Raw genomic sequence first — 21,668 nt, 5'->3', positions numbered from 1 at the left:
TACCATGGGGTATGTGGAGGGCTATTAACTATGATCATCAATAGCATGTTGTGGAGATCACAGCTCACTGACCTAAAGGCATCAGGACATGGGGACAGGATGTAAACTCACAGGACTGCTCAATCCATAAGTCCTAAGAGAAAAATGCATCAGGCCAAGGGCAGATATTTGAGGGCTAGCAAGAGTAGTGCCTAGAATGCCATGTTTTGCAGGGTGTGTGTTCAGTAAACACCTATGGGTGAGACAATGAGAAAGATGTTGATAGAACACATCTTAGAAAATCAATCCTGAGATGCCGACTTCATCTTCCAATCCTTTGGAGTGGCAGGCTACTTCTTCGGAGTTTCAATGAACACAAATATTCACTGAGCATTCTACTTGCACTGGCAATTTGTTGGGCCAAAGGTGAGAGACAAAAGAAGAACTTAAAATATTGTTCTTACCCTTGGAGTATAGAACTCGATTTGGAAAGAAGAATCTGTTCACATTTGGCAAGAGGTGGCTTTAAGAAGCCATGAGCTATTTTTGTAACCTGGAGCTAGAAGGTGCTCTGGAAGGCAAGGCGCACCCTCGCAGAGGAGATGCTATTGCTCTGGACTGAATGGCTAAGGAGCAGGCAAAGAAGTTCACTCAGGAACAAATTCAGGGTAGTGTCAAGATTCAAGTTTCTTTTGGGAAACTATTTGCCAAAAAACTGAGAGTAAGCAATGAAAAAGTAGATTGGAAAGCTAAAGGTTGTCATCAAATATCAAGCTTGATAAGTCAATCTATCATCTACCTATAATTTATCTATAGCCACCTATTTATCTACCTACCTATCTACCCATCTGTCTCTCTGCCCATCTGCCTGTCTGTCTGTCTATGTATCTATGTATCTATCTATGTATCATCTATTATCTATCTATGATCTATTCTCTCTCTCTCTCTCTCTCTCTCTCTCTCTCTCTCTCTCTCTCTCTCTCTCTCTCTCTCTCTCTCTCTCTCTCTCTCTCCCCCCCTCTCCCTTGGGAGTATTTGCTCTTTACTTTTCCACATTTTTCTCTCTATTTTGGATCTCCTTGGACTGCAAAGTAGACCCTGCAAACTCAACACATAAAGATTTCATTTAGTTTCCTCTAACAGTCAATTTCTTGAAGGAAAGGACTTGTGAGTTGGACATTCTAAAAAGTAATCAGAGCTGGAAGGGGAAGGGACAATTTAGTAAGTTTTAGCCCTTTCCAGAGAGCGAATCCTGGCAATGCCTAATTCATTGCAGGATTTCACTTCCAAGTTAGACAAGCCACTTTGGACAGAAATAGAACATGGCTTTGATAAATTACTTAAAGTCAAAGCCCATTAGACATTTGACTTTAAATAACCTCAAACCCCAGCCTAATCATTTCAAGACAGCTCTGTTATCCTGAAATGGCAATCCGACTGAAGAACTCCCTGGATAAGTAAAATCCCCAGGACAGAACACTGACCCGTAAAACCTTCATAGCGCACCAGAACCCTGGCGTATTCCCAGGGCCTGGAACCACAAAGTGAGTGAAGGACAGTGTCACTGTTCCACGTCTTCACATCCCCAGGAATAGCAGCCTTGTTTGTAGCAGGCAGCCAACCTCACTTGTCTCTCTTCTGACTGTTGACTGTGCTCACAACACTTACCTGAAGGAAGATGTATTCATCCTGGACAACCAAGGAGCTGATGTCAATGGAGCGGGCAAAGGGGCCACTCCTAGTTGTCTCAGCACATTCCTGGATCCTGCAGGTGAGGTAGTGGGCATCTGAAAGAGAAGAGAAGGGTGACATTTAGTAGTAGGGTAAATGACCAGCAAACACCCTTGCAGCACACGAAGTTGGGCATTATGGGGAAATCATAGATTCATATTTTTTAGATAATAATGAAACTTTACTTTCTTGTTCACAGAAATTGAAGTCACTATCCCCAAATGGGGGTAATACCTAGGTTGGTCAAGAGAGTGGAGAAAGAGTTAATCTCATTTACTACTGGTAAAAGAATAAATCCATTTAACCTTTGGAAGGACACATTTTAGGAAGCTATCAAAAGTTTACATGCACATATTTTGTACCAGTCATTTTAAATCAAGGAATGTTTCTACACAAAGACTCACAAATTTTCACAAAGAGGATAGGGGGAAATGCTCATTGTGACATTATTCACGGCAATTGAAGACTAAAAATGAGCTAAGTGTCTATTGGTTAAGAAACATTTGAAACAACTAAGATATACACATATGACAGAGTAGCACACTGTTATTATAAGATTTTATAGATACATATGCATCAATAGACTGACCATAATGCATTGTTTTACCACGTTTTGAAAATATAGTTCCCACTCTGTACAAGTATGGCTCAGTTTATGACTTAAAACTTTGTCTTTATATACATAGATTTGTGCTACAATTACAGAATAAAGTTTTAAAGGCCTCATATAAAGATTAGATATGATTACTTTGGGACTAAGATGGACTTAAGTTATTGTATAATATTGTATTACTGCCTGTATTTTTGCATAATATTAATTTTTATTATGTTTTCAATGAGAATATATTCACTCACTACTTACATAAAACTTGTACAATTATTTGTAAAAAAAAAAAAAAAAATCCACCTTTACAGTTACAGTTGTAGCTGAACAACCACAAAGTCTCTGGCTCTTAAGCGCATCTGCTTAGGACTACAGAGTCACCCTGGAAAACAGTGTATTCGATTTCTTGCTCCTTCATGAAAAACTACAAGTCTCTGTAAGAAATCATGCTGTATTGCCTTAAACATGGTTAATGGTCATTTTATGGAGTTTAAAAATAAATAGTAAAAATGGAAAGTAGATTTCTTTAAAGCTATAAGTTGAGAAGCTTATTTTTTTTTCTTCATACTTAATTTCCTATTAATGTTAAAATAGCAAAAGGGGGCTTTAAAAAAGTATCAACAAACCATAAGCGTATCCTGGCTCGATGGTTTAGTCATATAATCTCAGATATTTAGGCAGTTGAGGCAAGAACATTACAAGTCCAAGGCTGCCCTAGGTCTTTTTTAAAATGATTTACTTATTTATTATGTATACAGTATTATGTATTTGATCTGTTTGTGTGCCTGCCCGCCAGATGAGGGCACCAGGTCTAATCATAGATGGTTGTGAGCCACCATGTGGTGAGACCCTTTCTCACAATAATTGGCTCTCATTCATTATAGGCAAGCTGGTGTAAGGCCTTCTGGATTTCTAAACAATGTTAACTGTCTCTTATTTTTAATGCAAAATATTCTGATTTTTAAATTTTTACAGGCAATTTAAATTTCAAATGTAGTACGGGACAGCACTGTGTGGCTAAGCAAACAAGACCACAGTCCAAAGGAGACCCAAGAATGGCTTACATCCACCATGAGCTCTTTCATTTATCCTGGTCTGCCTTACGGGGAGACAGATGGTTTTAACCTCCAGACCCTGACTGTGCAGTAAGGTGAGTCTTCCCAGGGCTTCTGAGTATGAATTGAGTCTCTCCTCTCCTTTGTTTTCGTTCATTGATGAAGCCAGGCATGGCCAGGCTTTCCACTTCTGACTGAGAAGAAAGGGGAAGGCAGGGATCCCAGGCTGTGCTTTGGAGCACAGTGCCTGCCCAGCACGGATATGTTTGGATATGTGTGACCTTACTAACTTGCTCCTTGAATAAAACACAAAAACGCAGCCAAAGGTTGCAGTAAACACATGTAAAGAAATCACAAAACCAACAGGACAACCCCTGTCCTTGTCAGCCAGTGTCTCAGAAAGCTCGTCACACTGGTAAGCAAAGGTGCACCGTGGGAGAGACACTTGCTTAGACTCATCCAAAGGCTCATTCTTCTCTGGCTATTTACCATGCTTTTTCGGCATTTGAACACTCTGAAAGAAGAATCAAGTCTTTTCAAGGCCACCCCAAACAAAATCAACACCTACCCAAACCTTGGCCCGTGACAAGTAGGAGACAGTGCCAAACTCATCCTGCTACTTGGCTCTGACTCTGCTTGCCGCTGTGCAGCCTGGGATGACAGGTTCAACTGAACAGGACACCAGCACTAAAATGAGTTGCTGAAATCCATTTAACATTCAGAGACCTTGCAGTCTTTAGCCAGACAGGTGTACTGGAAGTCTTAATGCTTTGATTTTCCAAAACTCAGAGATACAATAAGGAGCTCCATTGTGCTTACTGCCTGATGAGCACTCAGTGGGAGGGAATGGTGAAATATTGGGCAGGCATGCTATGAAGCAGAAATGGCTGAGGGTCGCAGGAGAACCTTCGGGTGTCAAGGGTGAGCAGGAAACACTATTTGTTTCAGGCTTCGTATTTCTAACAGGACTCAAGCTGGAGGAATAGTGACAGTCTCTCCACACGAAGATAAATATGATCAACTGTAAAAGTTCTATGGTGAAACCCAGAATAATGTTTATCATAGATGTTAAAAGACCCAAACAAGCTGTTAAAAACCTGGCCTCTTTTTGCTTGTTTGTTTTCATTAACACCAGATACCAGCCACAGGAAGAGACTCACTCAATGAATCATAGTGTGGCACTTGAGGGCAAGGCTGTTCAAGTCCTGGGCTTGACTTGTGTTAGATGTAATGACAGATCTCATCTGGGATCGAGGGACAATCTAAGATTGCCATCCAGACCCACTATATCATGTATGGGACTGATTAGCATGTTGTTGAATACAGTTTCAAGTATTGAGACAAAGGAAAGGCGCTTAGCCAAGACCATCCCTCATATACTCAATTAGTAGCAAATGATCCTCGCTTCACTGTCAGGAATGAAAAGTTTGAGTTGATGGGTAAAGTCGTATCCTGAGTTCTTACTGCTGTGGACAACCCTTTAAGTGCCACAAATATGCACAACGAAAAGAGCCTGCCTGAGACAAAAAAAAAAAAAAAAAAAAAAAAAAAAAACTTAATGAGAAAAAAAAGAGGGACATGACTTTTGAGGTTAGTCTGCAGACGAGAAACTATACTAAGGTAAGAGGGAATCCTGGAAAACTAAAAAACAGAACAAAACACAAAACAACCCAGAAGCAGAAAGAATCAAATGGTATATACTCACTTATATCTGCATACTAGCCCAAGGGGCATGTCCCACGAAAGCCTTCACTTAACAGGAAACTGGGACAGAGGGGAGGACATCCTATTGGGACTCTAGATGAGAGAAGCATGGGAGAATAGCAAAGTAGAAGGATCCAGAGGGTCCTAGAAACCTACAAGTAGAACATTATGATAGGCAGATTTGGGCCCAGGGGTCCCGCTCAAACTAAGGCACCAGCCAAGGACAATACAGGCGGTAAACTTTAAGCCCCTACCCAGATCTAGCCAATGGTCAGAACATTCTCCAGAGTTGAGTGGAGAGTGGGATATGACTTTCTCATGTACTCTGGTGCCTCACATTTGACCATGTCCCCTGGAGGGGGAGACCTGGTGGCACTCAGAGGAAGGACAGCAGGTTGCCAAGAAGAGACTTGATACCCTATGAGCATATACAGGGGGAGGAAATCCCCCTCAGGAACAGTCATAGGGGAGGAGAATAAGGGGAAAATGGGAGGAAGGGAAGAATGGGAGGATACAAGGGGTGGGATAAACATTAAGATGTAACAAGAATAAATTAATAAAATAATTTAAAAAAAAACACAAAACAAACAAAAAATGTCACCTGAACTTGAATGTAACCAATGACTCTGACCCATCCTGACAAACTGCTGGGTGACTGCCTATATGTCACCATTATTACTGAGATTGAGTTTTCTGTTCTTTATTTGAAACATCCCCAAGCAAAAAGAAAAGCTAGAGTCATAACTCACGTAGGCTTCATTTAGATACCCCTATAGAAGCCCAGCTAGTGATTTTTCCAAATGGTGAATACTTATAATTAACAAGTTTCTAAATGCAAAAGACCTTTGTCGTGCATTTTTAAGCGCAGGTATGGTGACTGCTCCATTTACAAAACTAAAGGTCACAGTTAAAGGATATGTCCTTTCGACTGTGAATAGGAGGATCTGCTTGGTACCTCTGGAATATCTGGCCCAGTTTCCAAGTAGCTGTACCATAGCAGGATGCTATCCTATTCAAGGCTGAGACAGCCTCCAAGCATCCTCACCTACAGAACACTGGTTTCACATGGCATGAAGGGCTGCCTTACAGGCGCTGTCTCATTTCTTTTGTGTTCGACCATAGTACACAGGAAGCTGCAGGTGTCAGACATTCAATGCTATTCTGGGAAGCAGAAAACAGGAGTTCGTTTCTCAAGTGATTCCCAGGCCAACGACAGAGCCAGCATATTCTCAAATGAATGCGCCTTGGGATTTGTGCACAAGCATCGAGGAATTTAGACAGAGTCAGTCTAACACCCTCAGAGGCTCATTTCTTTCTGAGGGCGCTGCACTACTTGCCAGGAGCTGTACAGGGTCAAGGAGGCAGCTTTCAGTTTGCCATATTCAGCAAGGGAAGCAAGCTGAATCTATACTGACAAATACCACAGTACAGGCTACCTTCCTCATACTGGCAGAACTATGGCTTTAAGCATCTTCTCTCTTTGGCTGGCTTTATAAAAAAAGCACAATAAGTGGTACTTAAACAGAATTGGATTCTATTAAAAGCCTATAGATTTTTGTTATGCTGAATTTTATAGTGACTTGTGATAACACTTTGCCTTTGAGATTACTAAATATTCAAACTTCATAGACACCCGGCCTCTTGCCACCTCAGAGAAAAGAACTTTCCATGATTCGCTCAACTTCCATCCCTCTGGGTAATTCACGTATTGTCAGAAGTTGAAAAGTGAATTAAAATTTTGAGCAAAAAGCAAATTCAGCTCTTTGGGTATGTTCTTGAGAAATACCCAGGAGCTGTTTATTTTAAATAACAATATTACTCTCAAATTCAAACACATAAAAACAAGCAGATTCAAGGGGACTCTAAAAACTTCTTTAGCTTTTCTAATCCTATTTGTCCTTGACTGGAAAGTGGGGCTATCCTATTTACAAAAAGTGAAAATCAAAGGATGTGACATTGATGGAAAGGCCTAATTTAACACTAGAAACATGGTGGATATTAACACCAAACAAAATCTGGTAGTCCTCCTCCTTTCTATTGGTCTTAAGACATTGAAGCTTTAGTGAAACTTCTGATATCGGAAAATTCCAGCAATCTCTGCGTTCTTATGGCACATAAGACAATCTGGTAAAGTTACAAGCATTCAAACATCATGGCAACCTTGACTGACTTCACTGAGAGTTATTTCTAATTCACATGAAATAATCTATGCAGGAATATGATGATTACATGATAGTGAAGGTGGCATTTATGACAGTGGCGCTGATGACAGTGGTGCTGATGATGGTGGTGCTGATGACGGTGGTGCTGATGACGGTGGTGCTGATGATGGTCCTCATGATGATGGTGGTGATGAGAAGTGAGGAGATGATGATAGTGGTGATCGTGGTGATTAAAACGACAAGAACAGAATTTAGACATGCTCGTTCTCAGTTGGCAAATATTTTAAGACCATGTGCATTAATTATTAGATCTTGCAATAATACAATGAGAGTTCTAACGTTCAATACATCATCATTATCACCCCCAGACTATAAATGTCTTCATTGAACTGCCAGCTAATTGAAAGAGTTCCCTACATTCCACAGCTGAGGCTTTAGGCTAATGACAGAGCCAAGGCCTGAAACTGAAGGATTTTGAAAAGAGTTTGTGGTCCTAAATATGGCATATTCAGAAGACACAAGGAAAACAAAAACCTAAACTCCAGTTCAGACCCAGGCATGGTATCATATGTTGACAACTTAGAAAATGATTCAACTTCTTAAAAACAGTTCTGACGTGTTTTGAAACAAAGGAAACCCTGTACTCTTTCAGTATGTAAAGTAGAGTTTCACTGTGTTTGCTCTGACTGAACCAAAGGCCCTTGGTCTGCAGAACCAGTGACTAAGTTCCTTCTTGCCTCCATATTAGCCCCTGAGTTTCTAGAGAGTGATAGACCTTTAAGCGGAGATATGTTAAGAGTCAGTGATCTATATTCCTAGGATTTGGACTTTAGTCTGACATAAGTGAGCCCAGACATTTGATTACTTATGTCTGCATGGGATGCTGTTAAGAAGTACTGAGCTAGCAATCCCTGTCTTTAATTCTCCATGTATCCGTCCAGGCACAAGTCAAAGAAATCCTTTCCTTCCTATGCCTGGATGCTATACAGATGAAATGGATGCTTTTTGCGGTCTTTTAGATAGGTACATTGGAGGGGTAGCCCAACTGCCTAACCCACTGTCTCCACCAGCTGGGAAAAGACAGATAGATTATCACCCCAATTCTACAACATCAGTTAGGGTTACCTCTTCATATGGAGGAATGTTAGAGTAGCAATAAAACCCCATTAAGGAAAAAAATCTGGTCAATAGAACAGAATCTTTGGCGTGGGTGAGACCTAATATTCTGGTTGAACCAGGTCAATCACCTGCATCAGGAACCACACCTAGAAAGGTGAGCTCACCTTAAGCCATGCTAAAGGGATAGGAAGAGCCATTTTGTGTTTAATGGGAGACTGTACTTTTGCTTTTCAGAATCCTTTCCCTCTAGTGTAGACCCTATGAACCACTGTGAGGCCCCCTGTGTAATCTCTATGAGTCACCATGAGACCCCTTAGTGTAGGTCCCCATGGGCCATTTGAGGTCCCCTAGTGTAGTCCCTATGGGCCATTGTAAGGTCCCCTAGTGTAGTCCCTATGAACCACTGTGAGGTCCCCTCGTGTAATCTCTATGAGTCACCATGAGACCCCTTAGTGTAGTCCCTATGGGCCACTTGAGGCCCCCTAGTGTAGTCCCTATGGGCCAATGTAAGGTCCCCTAGTGTAGTCCCTATGAACCACTGTGAGGTCCCCTCGTGTAATCTCTATGAGTCACCATGAGACCCCTTAGTGTAGTCCCTATGGGCCACTGTGAGACCCTCTAGTGTAGTCCCCAAAGCCTCTCTCCTCACCATATGACTGCCTGAAGCATTTGTCATCTTTCATTTCTCCTCCTCCAAGCAGCTGCTAGGCTCTACAGCTTGCCTGACCCAGGAGTTTTACTTTTAAACTCTTAAATTTTCCTTGAGCTTAAAAATAAAGTGTTACTGGGGTTTACCATGACTTAAGCTTTATTGAACAGTGTGGCTTAATAATGGCATGAGGTCAAGAGATGGTGGCATATGACATATGAGCTTGGACTCTAGAGACTCCAGGAATGTTATGAAAGTAAAAAATGTTTGACAGTGTCCAGTTTGACTTGTCATAGTCCCCACAAAACCCCCTTCTGCTTTGTCCTTGGTAATTATCAGTGAGGAAGAGCCCAGTATGACATGAAGCCATCTGTGTCATTGCTGGGTTTCTTGTTTGGCTTGCTGCTGCACTGAATTCTGCCTTACTGTCAATTTTGCTCAACAATAAGACCTTTGTTAACAAATTGATCTAAACTATTTAAAGCAATAGATGAGGTATCACAGCAAGGCTAAGAACTCTGTCCAAGGTCAACTAATTTCTAAATGAGGCAAGAAGCACATTCAGTTTTTCTTAATTTATTCTGGAGATACAGCAGGCCAAAGTGGGACATGCTTACATGTACTTTGCATGGCTTCTAAAACATTCCACTGCTAACTGGTCAACTCAGAATCCACCAAGGTGAATAGGAAACAGAGAATATCCTATTTCAGAGGAAATTACAACACAGAAAGTTATGATTATTTTTCCCCTGTTCTTCTAAGAAGGCACTAGAACCCTGGATCCAGCTCACAGGCAGAGGCATGTTCTGTTGTGTTTCTATTACATTGTTTGTGTCTCTTTCCAATGTAGAAGAGTCTATATATTAGGATAAAATATATTTTCATCTAACTAGACTTTATTTTTCCTTTGGAAATACAGCCCTAAAATATGTTAAATTCTGAGAGCTTAAGTATTACAGTTTTTATAAAGGCTTTTTCAGATTTATTTATTTTATTTTATACATGTATATGTATCATATGTGTGGAATGTCCATAGAGGCTAGAAGATGAATTTTGATCTCCTGAAAATGGAGTTACAGACAGTTATGAGCTGCCGTATGGGTGTTGTGAATCAAACTCTGGTCCTCTGGAAGAGGAGCCAGCACTCATGACTATTCAACCATGTCTCTAGCCTCAAACGCTACTATTGTTGTAACAATTGGCTTGACATAATTTCAGTGTGAGTTATATGTAGCCACATAAATTATGAAGACAGTTGTAGTTTGTCTGTCTGGATCTTTTTCAGGTCTAGTGAATGCTACTACACCCCCGTGATTGCATGAGTGCCAACAGCCATGCTCATACTGAAGACAGCATTCCACAACACTCTTTCCTGTCCTTAAGGTCCCAAGTTCTTTCTGCTCCTCTTCCAGTGGGGCTGGGGAGTTCACAAGGCTCCACTCTCAGTTGAGGAGTTACTGACAGCTGACAGCTGCTTGGGGAAGGAAATCATTCTTTGGGGTGGCGTCACTGGTAGATCACCCATGCTCCAGGGGATGGCCACATACGTGGATATATGAGCAGTATTAAATTGACTTGGTCGGTTTTAAAAATAAGTTGGGAGGGGGTTGTTGAGAGGGACACTGAGGGACCTCAAGTCAGAATTGGGGATAGATATAATATTATATTGTATGCTTATATGAAATTCACAGCAAATAAATTAAGAAAAACCTCAAAGGTTTATATATCTGAACGCTTGAGGTTCCATGGTTAGAACAGACCCTCTTGTTTGCGTGAACAGTATGGCTTATCACCTCTGAGGTCAAGAGCAAAGCTTGACACATAGTCGGTCATCTTTAAAATTCTGCCCAATAGATAAAGAACATTTTTGCACATAAATGCTGTTATATTTTCTGGAAAGCCTATCTAAATCACTTGTGAAAGCAAGTGGTCCCTGCAATTTACCATGTGAACATAAAATGCCCAATGAGCTATGGAGTCCAGTGTTCGAATTACACCAAAGATGCTAAGGAAATTACTAACAGGAACAGCAAAATACAGCACAGTCACTCACACTCCCAGAAAATTCATTCCTGAGGGTTTATTTCAATAAACATCTCCCTTGGGAGCAGAAGTCTCTTCCCCCACTCAGGGAATAAGGATGGATACGCAGTAAAGGAGCTTGAGACTTTTCATCTTCCCAAGCCATTAAAATGCAAATCAGGGTTGGAGAAAGACCTCAGGCAGATCTCTGGGCATAGTCTGACTGGAGGCAGCACTCACATCCATCTGCTGTCCTCACTTCCATGTGCACCAGGTCTGCCTCCTTATCCAATCCGAACACCGACCTGGGGAAGGAAGGGAGAGATGGGTTGAGTAAGGACAGGCACAGTAGACAGCGGAGTGATATACACACCTGGGCTGCTACTCAGCAATCTATGCTCTTAAGCAGGTCCATCCTCCATGCTGGGGCTGACAGAGTACAGCCATTGGTAGCCACAGAACCATGGTTGGTTTTAGGGACTGCCACCTGCAACGGTCGCAAGAAATGACATAGAGTATATGACATAAGAATGCTAGCCTGGATCTCTGTCCTTGTACCCTTTGAGAGATTTTTTTCTTGAGCCTCCCTTCCCCATTATCCTTCATCTGTCTTCTCAGTCATGAATTGAAACTAGAGCCCTGTGCCCACATTCAGAATAGGCGGGCATTCTGCCACTGAGCTGCACCTTCCACCTCTGACGCCCTGAACAGCCACGGTATTGTTCTACCTCTATCTTTCACCTAGAACCCTCCCTATTCTTCCTACCCTATTCTGTTGGCTTCAGGGTCTGCCTCTTCCCCCCCCCAATCCCCACCACCTGAGCCTTACTATTCTTTCCTCCTTTTGTATTTTAGCTGCAAGCACCTAAAATACAATGACTAGGACAAAATTCTCCTGGTTACTGTGTTGAAAGAAACCTGACATGCTCTTGCCAGTAGCTTGACTCAGATAAGCTGAGAGTCTGTACAGATGCTCTTAACAGATCCTTCTGGGGCACCTGAGCAGCTGCTTCCTACCTTAGACATCCAGGCCAGTGTGAGACACTCATAGGATTTGTAGGCTGTTACCAGCACAGGTGGCAGTTCTAGGAATAGACCCAGTGATGTTGCCAATGGATGCATCCCATCATAGCCCAGTGACCCCCAGTTTAAACTATCTCGACACCTGTTTTCTAATGTTGTAGGCTTCAGCATGTAAGAAAAGCAAATTAGGAAGCGCATTGATATACTGGCTTACTATCTCATCTCAGTGGCTGATGCCGAAACGGTAGGTGAAAACAGGGCAAACAAACTGAAAACTCAAAGCTCTGCCTCCACATCACAAGTCTTTGTGTTTTCCAGCTGCCCTGGAGCACTACTATTATACAGATACATTAGATTCCTGACAGCTATATGAAGGACCGAAGACACAGTGGAAAGGACGCATGGGCCTTTATACCAGTGTTGTTTGATTATGACACCAGGGTTGCAAATTATATAAATTAAATAAAATTAAATTGTTTCTGTTGATTAAAAATAAAATGATCATGTCTCAGAAGACCACACTTCCATTACCTGAAACATTTATTTCCATAAGATACTTCCTCCCCCCCCAAAAAAAGCTAAACAACTGAGGCATTACCTTAATGCCTATTTTCCCTAATGATTGTTGGTATCTTATTTGTTTTTTAACTTATCTCATTTGATCCTAACAGAGACTCTCAACCATAAGTACAGCAGGCATCACTATGTATTACTTGGCTAGAGGAGAAACTGAGGCATGGAGAACATACTCAACTCAGATCACATTAGGATCTCTGTTTACACAACAGGCCCTTCTTTGTTCTAGCAGCTCCCTGGCCTCAGTGGTGAAATGAAAGGGCAGCTCAAGAGCACCTCAGTCAGAAACTGATAGGAGTCCAAGGTTTCCTGCCTAGATCTGGGAAGCCAGAATCAACAAGGGTGGGAGCACCCAAAAGGACTTCTGTGTGTCATGATGCTGGAAAACCTCTCATCCCTTTCTTCGGCACACCTTAGGTATGACCCCCAGGTCCATGCCCAGCAACAATATGTCAGTGTCCGCTTTTGCCATCATGTCAGCATTAGTCTTGGGGTTCTCAACTTACCACAGTTGACACATATACTAAGTAGATCTCTGTTGCAGGGTCTATGCTGCGCATTGCAGACTGTTTAGGGCATTTCTAGCATCCAGATATAGCATATTCTTTGCAATTGTGACAACCAAAAAGTGAGTCTAGATTTTGTGAACTATCTCCCGGTGGTGCGGAGAGACACTATCTATGGAGGGGAGACACCCTAGTGGAAACCCCTTGCCATTGCTAGACACAATTGTTGCCCGGACTTTGTGCCACTCCTACTTCCAAGGCAGCAAAAATCGATCCTTGTGTCTACAGTTCCTCACCTGGTGTGAACAGTAAGGCTGTTCTGAAGCCTGTGAATGGTTGTTATTCTGGAACATGGCATCGCACCGGAAGATTAACCGACACTAAACAGACACAACCTGGTCCCTAGCCTTAAAGGCTCAAGCCCCACTTCTGGAAACTCGATGTAAACAATAGGCCAACAAAACAAGCCAAAAACAAACAAACAAACAAACAATAACAAATGAAACAAACAAAGAGAAAGCCAAGTGAGCAATGTCTGATGAGGTCTGTTGGGAGTGGGGGAAAGTCGGAGAGCAACTCATGCTTGTGTGGAAATGTGTGGGGAAATGCAGAAGATAACAGTGACAAATGCTAGTGAGTATGGAAAAGCACCTAGTATCAGGCACTGTGCTTGGTACTCATAAGCATTATCTTAATTAATCATTGAAATGAGTTTTCAAGGAAAGTACCATTCATCCATGGTAAAGAGGATAATAAGAGAGATTAGGTAATGTGCCTGAATCTCCATGATGTTAGAAATTCACAGATACTGACAGCTCACGTGTGGTGGGCACTATCTTACACAGGAGTGCTGGCCCATCCTCATGCCAATTCTACTTGTTGGGAACAAATTTTTTCCCTCTGTTTAAAGATGGCACAGTCAGGCATTGGGAGCTTTAGCAACCTGCCTCCAGTTGTTCAGGTAGGAAGCAACAAGAGATGGACTTAGGCCAGACAGGTGGCTTTGACCCAATGCTTAACTTCTCCCATAAGTTGCTGCACCTATCCTAAGGGAGATTGGGATTTGTACTCAGACACTTCTCCTGAAGTCAAGGTTCTATGCAGCATAACCCTGCCCGCACATATAAATTCTATGTAAAACCTCATTGTAGAGATACTCTGTGTATGTCTCTTGTCTCACCAAACACTTTGTTTCTAGACTACTCAGATCAGGAGTCACTCATATTGGTGATATTCCGCAAGGAAGGAATGATAGAAATAAAGAATTGATGTAAGTAACAGCAGAACAGGGAGTGGAGATTTGTGCAGTGGAAGATGAAGGGTTGGTGGAAAGCATGTTTGTATGTTGTCTTGCCTCTTTGATGTCGGTGAGGATGGAGTGGTCTTTAATGGATGAGAGGCGCTTCAAGGATGCTGTGTGAGATGGGAGGGGGATGAAGAGGCACACCCACTCAGATATGCCAACCAGGTGACTAAACCATCCTAGGATTTCTTCCACCTCCAGCATCCAAAGTCCTTCACCTTCTGAGGATGACATAGGACATAGGACAGAGGACAGAGGATGCTACCAGGCCAAGGCTAATATCCAGAATAGAACAGGCCACAAGAAAAACACTTTGTCACCTTTTTTGTCACCTGACAAAAAAAATATCTTAAAGGGAGATTTTGACTTACACTTTCAATGTGTTGTTAGCTTGCTCCATTGGTAGAAAGGAGCATATACAACATCATGATGGAAGAAATACAGTAGAGAAGTTCTTAGTTCATAGCAGCTGGGAAACAGAGACAGGGAGACAGGGTCTAAAGATAAGATACACCAGCCCAAGGATTGTTCCAGGTGAACATCTTTCCCTCATCTCAAAAGAGTTGAAGTCCAAATGCAGAGGTCCTTTTCAGATTGCCCTACATCAAACCATACTCTCTACTTTGAGTAACTACAACAGGGCAGAGATAGAAACATCTCACTGAAACTGCATGGAAAAAAGCTCTTGGCACATCTCTACAGAGCATCAGGTGGTAAAGTAAAAGTGTGCCAGAATATTTTATCACTGTCATACTATAAACAAGTCATCAATAGCAACTGTGTTTAACTATGCTATATTTCTGGTTTTAATTAAGATACATTCAAGCAAAATTCCATGGAACATAATAGAATTAGGATATTATAATCATATACAATCTGTGAAAAACCCTTTATGAAAAATTCATTCATTCATCAACCATAAATTGTTCTGCTATTGCCCTCTCCTGAAACATAACACCCAGGACTGGATAAAATCAGTTTTTTGAGTAGGCCTCACCAGTCTTCATCACTCCCCAGAACATCATGCATATATGTGCTATAAAACAAGAGGATCAGAGCCCCAGATTCATAGAGTCCTGGAGATCACACTGGCTAAGCTGTAAACACTTGAAACACAGGTGGCTCATGGGAAGTACTCTGGGTTAGCATTACTCTTTATGTGAAGAACAAGATAGACTAACCCGCCCTCTAGCCTGCTGTCTTTTCTCCCTTTTCCTTAATCCTACATTTGTTGACTGTCTAATAATGACAGTTTTCAAGGCAGCAGACAGGAAACCTCCCTCTACCAAAGGCATTCAGTTGAGGCAGCTTCTCCCTGTTCAGACTGCTCATCTGATCACAAATCTTTGGAAAATGGCTTTTGATGAGGACTCATAATAAAATAGTATTGTTCTCCTTGGGTTAAAAGATCACTGAGATAGGTTGAAATAACCTTTGTATCCCTACCAGACATGCCCATTGACCTCAGAATTTACTGTTGAATAATCCATCAATGTATCAAATTGGTGTTTGTCATAGGAACCCCATCAATAAATACTAGTTGAATGACTGATTAAAACAATTTTAGTCGGACAACCTCCATAAGACTCTGCCTTAAACATTCTTTAGTCTCTAAACAGTTTTGGTAGGTCCAAACCCAGCTTTCACTCTCCCATACCCCAGGGATTTATCCACCTTGTATTGATCACTTTATTTTAAGGGGAGATTGCTCTCCTCCAGCCCAGCAAGATGCCCAAGGGAAAGAAAGCCAAGGGGAAGAAGGTGGCCCCGGCCCCCGCCGTGGTGAAGAAACAGGAGACCAAGAAGGTGGTCAACCCTCTGTTTGAGAAGCGGCCCAAGAACTTCCGCATCGGGCAGGACATCCAGCCCAAAAGAGATCTCACTCGCTTCGTCAAATGGCCCCGCTACATCAGACTGCAGCGGCAGAGGGCCATCTTCTACAAGTGGCTCAAGGTACCTCCCGCCATTAGCCAGTTCACCCAGGCCCTGGACCGGCAGACAGCTATCCAGTTGCTTAAGCCCGCGCACAAGTATAGGCCAGAGACAAAGCAGGAGAAGAAGATAAGGCTGCTGGCCCGAGCGGAGAAGAAAGCCACTGGGAAAGGGGACGTCCCGACTAAGAGACCACCTGTCCTTCGAGCAGGGGTCAATACAGTCACTACCTTGGTGGAGAACAATAAGGCTCAGCTGGTGGTGATTGCCCATGACGTGGACCCCATTGAGCTGATGGTCTTCCTGCCTGCCCTGTGTCGAAAGATGGGGGTCTCCTACTGCATCATCAAGGGAAAGGCCAGGCTGGGGCGGCTGGTCCACAGGAAGACTTGCACCACTGTTGCCTTCACACAGGTTAACTCGGAAGACAAAGGTGCCCTGGCTAAGCTGGTGGAAGCTATCAGGACCAATTACAACGACAGATATGATGAGATCCGTCGCCACTGGGGAGGCAACATCCTGGGTCCTAAATCTGTGGCTCGCATTGCCAAGCTGGAAAAGGCAAAGGCTAAAGAACTCGCCACTAAGCTGGGCTAAATGTACACTGCTAAGTTTTCTGTACATAAATATAATTACGAAATTATCTTCAAAAAAAAAAAAAGAAAAGGGAGATTAAAACAAAATAAAACAAAAGCAAAAATCTAGACAGTGCTGCACAATGTGTGAGGCAGTTTCCTTTCAGAGGCATTTGTTATTAAGCTGATAACAATTGGTGAACCCAATGATGGCATTGAAGACCATGTGAAGCACAGAAGGGAAGGATCTTGAGTATATTCCCAATTTAGATGCCTCTTTTTCAAGTTAGGAGAAAAGACCAAGGACGCAGGAACAAAAGCAACTCGGGAGCCACAGCCAAACCTACAGAGAAGATGCTGAACTCGGCCCCAGAGTCTACACTCAGATGTGACTGAATGAAGACTGGCAAAGAGGCCATGTGCCTGCTAGCTTATTTTTAGCATCAGCATCCTCTATGAGAACAGTCTTCATGTCCTCTCACATAAAGTAGGTCAGAGAGGCACATCTCAGGCTCCATGACAGCTCACCTCGACAGGACAGTCCCCGGGAGAGCTGGACACAGCAACCTTTGAAACATCTTGCTCTAATCCAGCCCCCTCATCTCACAGATCAGAAAGCAGCCTTTGTAAACATCCAGAGACACAGTGAGATTGTGTCAAATGGGTCTAGAGTCCACTTTGGACCTCTAGTCCCAGTTCTTCATAGCACACTTGGCCGTCGGCAAGGAGTAGCGGGGCCAAGAGCGCCTTTTTCTTTTTCTGTCTGTGAGGCCATGAATTCCAGGGCACAGATTTCCCTGGAAATAGTAGAACTGAACATTGGGGGAAAGGAAACAAAGCCAGAATACTGGTAGATAAGGTCAGACTGCTCATGCTTAACAGACTGATCAGCTAGACATTTAAATTACAAAGTATTCCATGAATATTATCTAACTGGTGAATTATAATTGCATACATGAATAGGGGACAATCTGATGTTTTGATACATGTACAGAATGTATCATTATTTAAATTAAGTTAATTATCATATTATAAATTCATTCCCCTACCCCACCCTCATTTTTTTTTTTTTTTTTTTTTTTGCTTTGTGATCAAACATTTGAAACTGTTTCCTATTTTATAATGTATATTATTAGAGAGTTGTTACCTCTCAGGCCTGAACTTATCTCTCAAATACACACCACAGCTTCCTCCCTCAAGCTCTCTACTTAGAATACAAATTGTGCTATATACTTCATAGTTGCATTTATGGCTTAGCTCAATGCCTACTTCTCATGTAAGCTCTTTGCCTTGATGTTATATTAGAATTTCTTGGGGGAACTGTGTAAAAGAGTGTTAAATGCCAAAGCGCTAGCCGACCCTGGGGATTCTGGTTTAGTTACATGGGTACAATAGCCTTCCCTTGCTGGTTCTCACAGCAATTGCAGCAATCTAGTGTCCTGGTGTTCCGAGCATTAAAGCAGGGACCTTGGATGTATCGGTAGCATTTCTAATACAGGAGGTGGAGATTGGGCCCCAGAATTTTCATTCTCAGGAAGTACTTAGATGATGTACTGATGAGCGTGAGGAGCACTGAGCTGGGATGACAGTAGAGCCAGGAGCTCGGGGTGTGCAAAAGTGGGAGCACCCATTAGAACACCAAACTCAGCTCTGGGTTGTGAAGGCCTCTCCCTTCCATGTATCAGTGACGCGTGGGAGAGCACCCGTTTTGCTGTCAACCTAGGCTGAGGTCACTGTGGGGTCACAGACACTGCATCTGATCTTCTCCATGCCTCACCTGTTTCATTAAACAATTGAGATATAACAATAATAATTAAAATTTTTATTACCATCATTACTACTATAGCAACTTTATTGCTATTATTACTACTATTATTATTACTAGTAGGATGGAGAATACAGCAGAGAACCCCACAGCCACACACAAATACAAAATAATCCCTTCATGTAAAGTAAGTGTGGCAAATACTCAGAGGAGGGAGGCACATGTTAACACTTTTCACCATACAGTGCTTACTATCAAAGTGCTTGTGTCATAACTCCAAGTCGTAGATTAATGGGCCAGGACTTCTACATTTAAAAATATGTTATCACAATCTTAATCAAACTTGGAGATCAAAAGAGCAATGTTGTAGGTTTCTAGGACCCTCTGGATCCTTCTACTTTGCCATTCTCCCATGCTTCTCTCATCTAGAGTCCCAGTAGGATGTCCTCTCCTCTGTCCCAGTTTCCTGGTAAGTGAAGACTTTCATGGGACATGCCCCTTGGGCTAGTGTGCAGATATAAGTGAGTGTATACCTAGAAACCTACAAGGAGAACATTATGATAGGCAGATTTGGGCCCAGGGGTCCCGCTCAAACTATGGCACCAGCCAAGGACAATACAGGCGGTAAACTTTAAGCCCCTACCCAGATCTAGCCAATGGTCAGAACATTCTCCAGAGTTGAGTGGAGAGTGGGATATGACTTTCTCATGTACTCTGGTGCCTCACATTTGACCATGTCCCCTGGAGGGGGAGACCTGGTGGCACTCAGAGGAAGGATAGCAGGCTACCAAGAAGAGACTTGATACCCTATGAGCATATACAGGGGGAGGAAGTCCCCCTCACTCACAGTCATAGGGGAGAGAAGTAAGGGGAAAATGGGAGGGAGGGAAGAATGGGAGGATACAAGGGATGGGATAACCATTGAGATGTAATATGAATAAATTAATAAAATAAAAAAGAGCAATGTTCTTTTTTTCTTTCCAGGTAGGCAATGGAAATCTTCAAAATTTCAGCTACTCATCTACTGATAAGACATGAAAAACAGAAGGAGCCTTGCCGCAAGCACAATCTTACTCTATTGTCACTTTGATGTGCCTCATGCTTTTCTCCTTCATTATATTCTCCTCAAAGATGGCCTCTGCATCTGATTAAATTGTGTTTTTCACTAGTGCACAGCACCATATCTTGTACTGCATATATTAAGCATCTACTGAGTAGATAGATATACATGAATAATAACAGCTGAGCGATGTATTTAAAATAATTGTTAAAACAATTCTGTGATACAACAGATTTTATTCATCTAATTAATCTCTAAGTAATTAAGTGAATAAAGCCTTCATTTTATATCAATATGCTGCTCTCCCCCATTTATCCTCAAAGCAATATCGAGTCTGTGAAACATATTCATCTGTGATTTGCTTGACAAATGTGATCATGCTGGGAAAATGTCAGGACAACACCTCAGGGGTCTTTTGCAGCTGAAACAAACATGGTTCCTCTGGCAGGCACACTGAGGTCACAACTGGTCCCCTGCCTTGATCAGTCTCTTGCTTGTTCATTCTGGATGAACAGAGTAGTGGCTGCTGACCCCACACCCACTTCTGTGTAGTATGCATCTGCCCTCTGTCTGTTCTAGCTGGGCTACAACCCCTCCCAGCCTGCAGCTAACAGATTCTCTCCCTAGACTTTGGGATTGGATTGGCAGACTAAAACAATGTGACATGACACTTAGAGCAATTTGTCTAGAAAAGTTTAAGTTTATTAAAGAAAGAAGCAGGAGGAAAGGAAAGCACTCTATATTTTTCTGTATTTCAGGCATAGGGTTTTCCTGGGTTCTAACTGCACTTAGTTTGGATACTAATTCATTCTCTCTGTCTCTCTCTATCTCGCTCTCTCTGCCCTCTCCTCGTCTCTCTTCTCTCTCTCTCTCTCTCTCTCTCTCTCTCTCTCTCTCTCTCCTCTCTCTCTTTCTCTCTCTCTCTCTCTCTCTGTTTCTCTCTCTCCCTCCCTCTCTCCTTTCCTCCTTCCTTCCTCTCCTATTTCCCCTCTACCTCCCTTCCTCCATACTGTGACCTCTCTCTTTCCTTCCTTCTTGCAGCAGTGGATGCATTAAGAAAACATCTCCTATGAAGTCATCCAGTGTCCGCAAGGTCTTCCCATGACGCTTGGGTAGCTCTATTGTTCTCTAATCAAGGGGTCCTTAACAGATCTGTATTTTTCAAATGATGAGTTGTGGCTCATTAGTGTATGACATATACTAAATTAGATTTAAAACTCAATTATTGATTTGAAGTCTTTTGGGTAAATGCCCAAGACTGGTAGATCTGGGTCATATGGAAGATATACTTTTCATTTGTTTGTTGAGAAAGCTCCATAAATATTTACATAGATGGTAGACTAGTTTACAATCCATCATCAAGGTTTCCTTTGTCTACGTCCATAGCAACGTTTTTGTTTCTTGTTTTTTAACGACTGACGTTCTGACAAAAGTAAGATGTAATCTCAATATAGCTTTCTGATAGCTAAGCACTTTGAATGTTTTAACAGATATGATTTCACAGTAATATTTTTGTAACTCTATTCACAACAGCAAAATTATGAAACCAGTTAGGTGGCCGGCAACAGATGAAGGATAAGAAGGGTGTGGAGTTGTCTAGTCATAAAGAAGGAAGGACTATGATCTACGGGAAGTGAATATAACCAGAGCCAGATGTTAGACAAATCCAAACAGTCTTGGGAAAATAGAAAGACAATGCTAACTATCATTTGTCATTTCTGGATTTCATTTAATAGTACACAATCAAACAATGAATATGTGTATGCATGTGCATGTCTGTGTGTGCATGTGTATGTGCATGTGTATGTGCATGTGTATGTACATGTGTGTGCATGTGTGTGTGTTAAATGAAAATATAAGTAAAATTATCTTGGGTAACAAAGACTGAAAAGAGGGGAAAAAA

General features: G+C 42.1%; 2 protein-coding genes and 1 long non-coding RNA gene across 3 annotated transcripts in view; 2 read left to right on the top strand and 1 right to left on the bottom strand.

The window, feature by feature from the left end:
* The window catches only part of Sorcs3 (sortilin related VPS10 domain containing receptor 3), a 623,313-nt gene that overhangs the window by 162,421 nt on the left and 439,224 nt on the right, over positions 1 to 21,668 (bottom strand). The window contains exons 6-7 of the mRNA XM_051146759.1: positions 11,266 to 11,330; positions 1,648 to 1,766 (exon numbers count right to left, since the gene is read on the bottom strand). Coding sequence (XP_051002716.1) covers positions 1,648 to 1,766; positions 11,266 to 11,330 — 184 coding nt within the window. The remainder of the gene's footprint in view (positions 1 to 1,647; positions 1,767 to 11,265; positions 11,331 to 21,668) is intronic.
* On the top strand, positions 1,545 to 20,013 carry LOC127189701 (uncharacterized). The gene is made up of 3 exons (XR_007830670.1): positions 1,545 to 1,750; positions 3,290 to 3,464; positions 19,690 to 20,013. It is a non-coding gene; the product is annotated as an uncharacterized LOC127189701 (long non-coding RNA).
* Positions 16,149 to 17,026, top strand: LOC127189700 (60S ribosomal protein L7a-like). The gene has a single exon (XM_051146760.1). It carries the CDS (start codon positions 16,162 to 16,164, stop codon positions 16,960 to 16,962), a length of 801 nt encoding a protein of 266 aa, XP_051002717.1. The 5' UTR covers positions 16,149 to 16,161; the 3' UTR covers positions 16,963 to 17,026.

Source organism: Acomys russatus, chromosome 5, assembly GCF_903995435.1.
Source record: "Acomys russatus chromosome 5, mAcoRus1.1, whole genome shotgun sequence".
Classification (NCBI taxonomy): Eukaryota; Metazoa; Chordata; class Mammalia; order Rodentia; family Muridae; genus Acomys; species Acomys russatus.
This window is presented reverse-complemented; position numbering and strand designations above follow the sequence as displayed.